At 36.5% G+C, this 10849-nt stretch overlaps 1 protein-coding gene across 2 annotated transcripts in view; it reads left to right on the forward strand.

The window, feature by feature from the left end:
* Positions 1–8507, forward strand: part of ABCC4 (ATP binding cassette subfamily C member 4 (PEL blood group)) — a 194821-nt gene extending 186314 nt beyond the window's left edge. For both annotated transcript variants that reach the window (XM_034417531.3, XM_087895456.1), the window contains exons 30-31: positions 4273–4407; positions 6972–8507. In XM_034417531.3, coding sequence (XP_034273422.2) covers positions 4273–4407; positions 6972–7079 — 243 coding nt within the window. In that variant the 3' untranslated portion in view covers positions 7080–8507. The remainder of the gene's footprint in view (positions 1–4272; positions 4408–6971) is intronic.
* Positions 8508–10849: the final 2342 nt, after the last annotated feature.

A 10849-nucleotide genomic window follows, 5' to 3' on the forward strand; every position in this document is an offset into this window, starting at 1 on the left:
AGTTGAACAGTTTATGTGCAAATTGCACCAACTAAACATTTATTTATTTATTTATTTTTAGTTGTCAAGCTAATAGGTAAAAGTATAAACATAATTTGAATACATAAAAAGAGTAAGAGTAAAAAGGAATATTCTAATGTAATTCACCAAGTCAAATCTACCTTACCCTTCATGAATTATGACATTAAATGTTAATAATAGTAGTTGTTTTGCATATATCATACCTAAAATAAGATTTTGAAGTTTAGAGTTAGCAATGTGTGGAAAGGAATTTTAGTGTGGGGGGGAGCTTTTATACCAATTGCTGCCTACCCAAAACCCTAAAAATCCCTGGGCTCATAAAATAGAAGCAATTTTACTTTCAAGAGTTGACAGCCTTACTTCACTGACAAGATGGCAGCCAGAACAAATATGCAGAATATACTATTCATCTTGTTTTGATTTTTCTATCTGTGGTCACCTGTTTTTGTGAATGTTTTAATCCTTAAAAATAATCTGCTAGCCAAAATTATATTACTGAAAATACACATTTTTATTTTAAAAAGAACTCTATGTAGAAAAAAGGGCACATTTTGTCTGCTGCACATTGTGCCTTTGTGCTCGTTAAATATTCTAATTAATTTCAAACAAACAATACCATTTTTAATGGCTCATTCCATAATTCCTTCTGCAAATACATTCAGCTCCTGAATAACCTTCTCCTCTATATCTACTTGGTGAATTGGGAATTTACTCCTGCTCAAACAGGAAACTCTATACCATTTTGGACAAATGGCTGTCCAGGATCTTTTTGAAAATCTCTAAGGATGGACCATCCACAATTTTTGAAGGCAAGCCATTCCACTGATTAACTGTTCCCACTCTCAGGAAATTTCTTCTTAATTCTAGATTGAATATCTCTTTAATGATCTTCCACCCATTACTTCTTGCCCTGCCCTCAAGTACTTTGGAGAACAGGTCAGCCCCTTCTTTTCTGTGACATCCCTTTAAGTACTAGAAGACTATCACCCCCAGTTCTTCTCTTTGTTAGACTAGACATACCTAATTCCCTCAACATTCATCATAACCACAACTGAACTTAAACCGAATGGATGATTAATTGATTGATTGATTAGATGCTATGCTATCAAGTCAGTATTGATTCTTAGCAACCACAAAGGTAGACTTTTTCCAGAATAGTCTTTTAGGTCTCTCAGCAGTACATTAATTGCTGATGTAATCAGTCCATCCACCTTGCCATCACTCCATCTACCTCCTTCAACTTTCTCTAGTATTACGTACTTGTCAAGGGAGCTGGATAATAGTATACAGTGTCCAAAATATGATTATTTGAGTCTGGTCATTTGAATCTTGTGTGAGGACTTTGATGATTTTTTTTTAATTTGTAATTTTATTATAACATATATATGACATTCACATAACATACAACATATACATATCTTATCTCTTTTAAACATTGTTTCTTCATGGTTTTCTTTCTATTATTTATGGTTATAGATGGTTTTATTTTATAATTCATTTCCATGTTTCCCCCACTATCTGTGGTACTCTCTCTTTTTATAACACCAAAGCTCAAAAGTATCAATACTATTTCTATTCCGCTTTTTAAAAATTCAACTTGTGCATCTATAACAGTGCTTCTCAACCGTAGCAACTTTAAGATATATGAGTTGAACACCCAGATTGCAGTCATTAACTACAAAGATGCTTCTAATGGCCAGAACTCCAAGGACTGGTCATAACTCCCCCTCATTCTGCGCCATCATAATTTTGATCAGTTTTTGAGCAACTGGTGACAAACTGAGGATTACCTGTGTCATGTTGAATGACGTGACTGGAGGTGCCCATTGTCTGGCACTGTATTGTCAATCATTTAATATTGTCTATCCGTGTGATTTTCTTGGTAAAAATACAGGAGTGGTTTAACATCACCTTCTTCTTCCATGCCTTTGCCATGTCACTAAAATGTTCTGGGATGACCTTCAGGCTTTGGGAGATCCCATGATTACTGTGTATTTAATATTTTTCCTTTCTGTTTTATTGCAATTTTCAAGGCTTGTGTACAGCCAGATACTAAGTAATTAATAGCATTGCTCTTTTGTTGCTGAAAGCACAACACGCACAAAAAAATAATTGGACAGGATATATTTTTTTTAAAGCTCAGCTTAAGAAAGATGTATATAGAAACTAGTGGCCAGTGCAGCCACACAGAGGCTTATTTTCATACAAAGCATGTTATGCTCTATTTAATGCAAAGTGAAAACGTTTCACTCTTTGGAAGGATGAAGCCTATATTTAAAGGCTGGATTTCCCCCCTTTCATTTCTAAGGGAGTGGTTATTCAATAAAGGGCTTTGCTTTTTAAATTACACATTCAAGGCATCTAAATTGGCTTGCGAAATTATAGGACATCTTGATTGTTGTGCTGATGCCCTGTAGATGAAAGTCAGTTATCTTTAAACCCTTCAGAAAGGTGATTTTAATTATAATTAAACATAGTCAATGAGGGTGCAATGAATTTAAGATTTGTAATGTGTTCTTGTATGTGTAAATAAAACAGAATAAAGAGAAGGAATTTAAATCTGTGTCGAGAATAGTAGCTTTGAGATTACAAGAATATTTGCAGTGTCATATAATATTAAAGTGGAAAGCTAAATGAGTAACCTTAATTAGACTGTGATTCTAAACACACTTGCCAGATGAAACAAAGCGAGTTACTTCAGATCAGCATACATAGGATTGTTTGGAATTTACAGTATTGTTGTGAAGTGTGTGAGGATGTGTGTGGGGGGGTGTTATTTCCAGTGGACTTTTCGGTCTTTCAGTGACTGTTTTCTCTCTCTTTAAAACGCAGTTGAAAAAGAAGTGTCAAGTGCTACTAAATTTTTATGACCATAACTCCATATGTCTTCAGAAAGTCATCCTTTTTTTTAAAAAAAAAAATTGCAAGCAATTTATTTTCTTTGGGGAAAAGCAAATTGTGCCACACATTTTCTAAATCACATGGGCAAAGCTACACATTTATCCCAGCAAATTAATCTTTCTCAGTGAAGCTCTGTTCAGTGTGAAAGGGTTTTCCATGAAGGAGCTGCAGGGAAAATAAGACTGAAGTCTTTACTTAGCAACCACAATTGCTAACTCTATCACTAAGCATCGTGGTCGGTAAGTGAAACATCACTTGAACATACAGACTTATTATGTTATTTCCCATTCAGTCATTACGCAAGTCATCATGGGTCTTTGAGACAATCACGTGACCGTAAGTTGCAATTTGGCTGCCAGCATCTTCATTTACTGTGCTTGTTGGAAGCCCGTTGTGAAACAGACAAATGGTGATTATGTGACCATGGGATACTGCAATGAACGTAGATGCCTGCCGCTTGCAAAGTATTCAAAGTTTTAGATGGCATCCTAAGAGCTGGAAGGTTATCGGAGAAGATGCCCAGAATCTGTGCAGTGGAACCACAATTATGGATAATTTCAACAACTCTTGCATTTAACCATATCAGTTGTGGCTGATGAAGATAATCCTACACATCTGAGATGCAACACTTCCTTGTTCATTGGATTGTATGCTTGATACCCTGTTTTCCCCAAAATAAGACCCAACTGGAAAATAAGCCCTAGCATGATTTTTCACAATGCTCGTAATATAAGCCCTACTCCAAAAATAGGCCCCAGTTAAGATTGTTAGCCAGATGGACACATTTAGTACCGTACTTCCCCAAAAATAAGACTTAACTGGAAAATAAGCCCTAATGTGTCTTTTGGGGCAAAAATTAATATAAGATCCAGTTTTATTTTGGGGAAAACATGGGTAGTTAGAACTGTTTGGTACATCTGAAAAAAGAAAGCTTGAACATTTGATTGCAGTCTAGAATGTGATTGCCACTTGAGTCCCCTTCAACAACTGGCTGGGTGTCCAGTCTCTTTGTGTTGTATGAGACTTTGTGTATTGTCAAAAAGACCTTGGTTTCATTTCCTTAAGCTCCGTTTTCTAGTCAAAACTTTGTGAAGATTTAGGCCTTCATTCTCGTTTCCAGCAACCTCACTCTTATACAAAAATCAAAGCATACTGGCCGCCATAGAAATATAATTAAAAAATAGAGAATCTTTATTTCCTTAACTTCCCCTATTAATTGTAGCTTAAGTATCCACCGAGCCCAGGTAAATATGTGCTAGAGTTGGAGCAAATCCAGTGGGATGAAGACGCCTGTTGGCTGTTGCCAAAATTCACCTTTATTAAGCAACTTGTTTCTTGCCAACTCATCAGGTCTTAGATCTGGGACGCCTGAAAGAATATGATGAGCCATACATTTTGCTGCAAGAAAAGGAGAGCCTGTTTTACAAGATGGTTCAACAACTGGGTAAGGCTGAAGCTCTCTCCATCCTAGAAACAGCCAAACAGGTAAGGCACGTCCCTTTCTTCATTTTCCCCTCCCCACCCCCGTTTTTCCTCTACAAAATGTTGTAATTAAGTTTGTCTCAAGATTGACTTTCCACACAAGGCAGCATATTCAGGGCTTCAGAAAATCCCACCTTCTCCACTATAGTTAAAGCTCATGTAGCTTTTCAATTATAAAGCCTTTTTTTTCTCATTCTTTATTACTGGGATTTGGAATAATAGGTACCCAGAGTGGAAAATCATATGCTCCCATTCGCAGAAAACAGCTATGATTGGGATTGTTTTTGTACTTGTGTAGAAGATGATACACAGTTGTGGTGCTGGACTCATTTACTTTTCCCTCTCGGTAAATCCAGGATTATAGTGAAGCTCCATCAAGTTCCCTTGCTTTTGATAAATAAAGCTGCAGTTTTGTACATGAGCGGAGGACAATTTGATGAATGAAATCAAATTTGATGAATAAATTTGCAGTTTAATGCATGGACAGAGGAAACTAGAGGAAAAATTCTTATTGGTTGTAAATATTCAATAACATATATGTGTAATTTTAGTTTTAGTAATTTCTTACTACTCTGATGCTACTGTATTTGTGCCATGAATGAGGCCTACCTATTTAGATGTAACATTTTTTTCTTCTGTTCAGTTGTTCCTGATTCTTGGAGACTGCCTGGACAAAATTGCCTTGTAGTTTTCTTGCCAAGGTTCTTTACAAATGGTTTGCCATTGTCTCCTTCCTAGGGCTCAGAGAAAGTGACTGGCCCAAGGTCACTTGGTTGATTTCATGCCCAAGGCAGTACTAGAATTCAGAGTCTCCTGCTTTCTAGCTTGATGCCTTAACCTCTATACGAAACTGGCTCTAAATAAACTTTATGACTCTCCAGTCATTGGGGCATATGATTTTTTTTTAAATTTGATTTATATGCCGCCCTTCTCTGGAGACTCATGGCGGCTTACAATGCGCTAAGCAATAGCCTTCATCCTTTTGTATATTTATACAAAGTCAGCTTATTGCCCCTACAACTGGGTCCTCAATTTACCTACCTTAGAAAGGATGGAAGGCTGAGTCAACCTTGAGCCTGGCGAGATTCGAACATGCAGTAATTGCAGGCAGCTGGTCTTAATAACAGGGTGCTTTAGACCATTGTACTACCAAGGCTCTTTTTAAGAGCCTTGGTTTTAAGAGAATGATGGACATCATGGTAAAAAAATCAGATACAAGGGATAGGCAATCATCAGCTTTACTCCTGAAAATTATTGCACCATAGAAATCTAGTGATGAGAAGAATAGTTTTGCCTTTCTCATAATTCTACCAAGTATAAGATCCTGGAAAAACCAAAACAAAAGTTGGCAAGCTGGTTTGAATTTAAATGCAGCCTTTATCATAAAGATGTGGAAAAGCGACTTCTAAGAATAGTGAAATCGCATAACATACATGTCTCTGTCAAATACATGTAAAATTTTTATTAGACCGTGGCTCATCTCTTTATATGAGAAGAACAATTTATTTATAACTTTGCCTGGAGCATCACTCAGTGATATAAATTACAAACAAACAGGCTCCCTGCACTGTTTTCCAGAAACCATAAATATTATTAGGCCTAACTCATGACATATGTCGGCTCAGTGGAAGATAGTGCATTTTGTGTGTTTTAAATAAAACTTTTTGACATTCTCCTTTCTGGGAAAAAAAATACATTTTGAAGCCCCTTTTCACCCAAACACATTTTCCGATAAGAGTACGCAAGTCTTGACATTATTTCATTTTGTTACCCACATCTGTCAGGGAGCAGAGATATGATACAACTACTGAAAACTGATGATTGTGGAACAGTGAAACTTGACAGGATTTCATTTCCTTTATGTTCTGATTATACATTTATCAGGAAACCTGTATCTCTGGCAGTTCAGCTCGAAATTGGTAGAATTCAAGAACTCAAAAGCTCAGCCAAGAACTATTCTATTATTTGGTATCATCTTACATTTTAGAGAAGTTGCTTGCTCGAGCCATTGTTCCTGTTTTCCCTTTCCCTTTCATTATTGTGGCACCCTTTCCCCCAGATCACATTTCTATAAAGCTCTGTGACTCTGCCACATTGCAAATTAAATGCTGGGATATTTCATACATCTATCCTGAACTTTCAATGCTTGTCAATCATAGTTTGTAAAATGCAGGGATTACAACCTTGATATTCACATCCAAATCTATTGTGCTTATTTTTATGTGTGAAAATGGAAAGCCCTTGCGCAGACACTAGATTTCGAAGCAGCTTTGTCACCCTGTTTTTATCTCCATTTCTGAGCCAGTAAAAGGATTTTATTTATCAGTTTAATGTCAAATGATAGTTATCTGTTGATCAGAATTATGAGCACTTTTAGTGGGATAACGACCCTATATGTTGAAATATGTATGCTTTGCTGAAAATGAAGGCAGGTTTATTACTTTTTTAAAAAAAAGAAATAAAAGGATTTAAAATGTGTATTCTTTTACCTTTGATATATATTCTTAAGTGACAGGCTTCAGAATAAGCTACCATATAAACCTAACATACAATATCTTCCTTCTTAGGTTTATTTTAAGAAGAATTATCCTGAATTTACTCCAAGTGATCAAGCAGTCACCAGTTCATCAATATCTGAATCTCAAGGACTAATAATTTTTGAGACTGCGCTATGATCTTATGCAATCATTGGGAGGGGGCAGGTTCTCTTTTCTTGTCCTTTTAACAGAATGTAACCCTATCAAAAGACAGACGAATCTTACAATTCATTCAAGCTGTTTTTGCACTGGAATATTAATTGTCACACAAGAAGAAAAAAAATATTTTTAAATAGTCCTTGCTCCTTATATTTACATACAATATTGTTCAGAATTTTTTTAAGAATTGTATTTCTGAAAGTGCCTAATTTTCTGGATTTAGCAAAAAAGAAGCTTGCGCCACAAAATCTGAAGCCCAGTTCTACGATGGATAAATTTGCTCAGGAATTCAGAACTTCCTCATTTGCTCTAATAATGCCATAGCAGAGAGACATTGCACTGTAAGATTCCTGAATGTGCTGCTGTTACATCATCCATGGTCTGATTTATACTTATGTCCTTTATATGGTGTAGCTTTGTTATTCACAGGTAGAGAAATGTATTTGTGTAGTTGTGCTGTTAATTTCTGTTTTTCAATCAGTACAAACTTTCACCCGAATCAGCTTCCTGTGTGAGAATCCTTAAAGCCAAATCTGCTGTATTCCAGAAGCTCAGTCTTTAAAGGAGAAGCAGAATAAATGGTGATGCTTTAACACCGAACACTACTACCCAGACCCATATAATATCTATCCTCTGTTTTTGATCCCCTCGCTCTACTGTGCATTAATAGCCAGTGAGCCATATTTCATTTAGAGATCAAATAGGGCATACATATTTTTATTCACTGCTGTGCTACCCTTGACACATTGAAACCCCTGGTGCTGGACACCTCTTATAGTTGTAGGACACCTTTCTCAGGTGGGGGAAATGTGGTTTTCTAGTTTTGCACGTTAAAAACAAGTTTGGAAAGAGCAAGATCATGGTACCTTAAGACATGTAAATCCTTAAATCCATGGGCAGTTATGCTTAAATTGGAACTTTCAAACTTGGCTATTACAAGAAAAGAGTTACATCCTTCACTGCAATGTTTTGCAAATAATATTTTACCTTTAATTGGGAAATAATCTCAGTACCACAAACTATTTTATATCTGGCAATTTAAATTTTTTAAATTTTAATAGTTTTAATATAGGCAGTAAAATGCTACCAGAGACAAAACACTGGTGTCAACAGTAGTTCCCTGCTACTGGTTACATGGATACTTCCCGAGGATCAATCCCAGTAGAAGAAAAATGTGAAAAAATGTAGTGGTATCTATCTGTAAATCAGGGTAAGAGAAGATGCTATTATTCTGTGCAATGCTTCACAAGTATTTCCTTTCAGTAGCATTTCTGTTTGTATATTTTGCCAACCGATACAGGTAAAAAGTTCAATTCTGACTCTACTGTCATCAGTTCACTGTATGCATTTATTGTGCCTTACTGAATCTCAAACCAAGTGTATTGAAAATACATTAATTTAATGATGCTTTGTGAGTTTGCTTTATTTAGAGTGCATTATATACAGCTGCAAGCTACTGCCAATGAACTATTTAGACCAGTATTCCCCATTTTGAGACCCTTTATATCAGGGGTCCCCAACCGCTGGGCCATAGACCACTACTAGGCCTATTTAGAATTGAGCTACACGAGTGTCTGGCTGGAGTGTGGGTATGTGTGTGCGCGCACAGCTCAACTTGTTGAGCGGTGGGCCAGTAGGCACTCATGCATACGCACACCAGTTCACCGCTCGCATGAGTTGAGCTGCACGCGTGCACGCTGGCCTGCCACTCACATGGCCCAGTTCCCCTCTCCCTCCCAGCCAGGCCACTAAGCCGCAAAGGTTGGGGACCACTACTCTAAATAAGTTGGGGTGCAGATTCCAGCATTTCCTTCTATGTTGATTTGGAATCATGAAAGGATGACACATCACAGAAGGCAAACAATGAGACTGTGTACAGCAAAACTTAGTTTTTCAACAAACAAAACCACCTTGTATTTTTGTAACACGAATTCTGTATTCTATAGAGAATAGGGCAGATGTAGAGTTCTTTACAGTGAATTCTATATTCTGTACACAAATGAACTACAAATTGAACTAATGGACACTAATAATCTAGTACCCTAGAAGAGTACTGAAGTAATATAGGCGTGTTGCTACACTTCACTGTTCTTTGGATCACATTCATTAGAAACCAATTTGCAACTGGCCAATTTGCCACTAGAGCTATAGGGCATTTATCTGTTAACTGATAGTTGAGTGTTCACATTAGGCTAATAAGAATGTGGAGGGGAGTACAGGATCCGGGATTCTTCATCTGCTTGCAGGAAAGATGGGTACTCAGAAAGATGAGTATTTAATTAATCACTTCTGCCAGTTGAACAGGTAGGCTGGCATTACAGGGTTTATAAAAACCTCCTTTGATGCTCCTATTATGTGATAGAGCTACAGCTGTAGATTCTACTTCTAATAATTTAATGCAGTGCAGCACAAAACAGTTTGTGTTGTCACTGTATTCAAATTACAAGATGCTGGAGTGTACTTTTTAACTCTTAATACTTTTTGTTGCTGAGATTTGCATTTTTGTATGGAAGTTCCAATGGAAAAGAATACACGTCGCTCGGGGTTGAAGTATGGAGTTCTTGGTGCATCTCAACCAAACGCAGAGAATCCCAAGAACTCCACAGTTTCATGCTATTTGCAAGAGCTAGAAAACCAGCGTGGGCCATCTTGCTTCAAGTAAAATTAATCATCAAAACGATTGTAGTATCTGAACAACTTTCATGCTACATATGTGGGCTGACTGGATTTCGTGAATTGAACTAGTCCGTAGAAACCCAAATTGAGGGGCTGCCACAAAGAAGAGGAGGTTGAATTATTGTCCAAAGCACTGGAGACGCAACCTGGAATTAAGGAGAAACTTCCTAACTGTAAGAACAATTAACAAGTGGAATAGCTTGCCTCCAGAAATCATGGGTGCTCCATCACTGGATTTTTTAAAGAAGAATCTAGACTCTAGACAGTCACTTATCTGAAATAGTATAGGTTCTCCTGCTTGAGCAGAGGGCTGGACTAGAAGACCTCTAAGGTCTCTTCCAGCTCATTCATTCAATTCTATTCTATTTTATTCCAACATCAAAATAAACACATTAGTCTTTAAGATGTCATAAGATTTTGTACTGTGTATTTATAAAGCCATAAAATATTGTCTTTAATAAAATGGAATATACCATGGGCAGGATATATATTGCGCAGCTGTAATCAGATTAACAAATTTATTTACTTGCCTGGAGGATGTGTGGCTTAATCTGTGATTGATACTGGCGTAAGATATCAGGTCAGTACAGTTTATGACCTGTCAAGAAATATGTCATCTATTAATTAATCTTCCAGTTAATGAAAAATTATTTATTTTGATCTGACCCTTCTGATGAAAGAGTTATTACTTAATGTTCTTTATAATGTTCTTCTGTTTCTCCATGTTTCTATACATCTTATTATTTTTGCTCTTTTTTTCTCACTTGCTCAGATGAATTTTCAAATGATCTAGTGAGTCTTCCAAAAGCCCAGCTTAAATTGTTAGTGGATCACAAGTTGTGAAGATATGAATTAAACATAGCAAGGAGCACTAAGTCATGTAACCTATTTTGCTGCAAATAGAAATAATAAGACATTATTATAGTCTAGAGAAGATGACAACTATATCTAATAATAATGGTTGCCTGATTCTCTTCCTCTTATAAATTTAAGCATCAGTATGCTTCAATAAAAATTTAATTGGCCAGAGACAATAGAGTTCTTAATTTTAGTCAATAACGGCTAATATTTTA

This window comes from Pantherophis guttatus, chromosome 5 (genome assembly GCF_059756535.1).
Source record: "Pantherophis guttatus breed Tessera chromosome 5, ASM5975653v1, whole genome shotgun sequence".
NCBI classification, from domain to species: Eukaryota; Metazoa; Chordata; class Lepidosauria; order Squamata; family Colubridae; genus Pantherophis; species Pantherophis guttatus.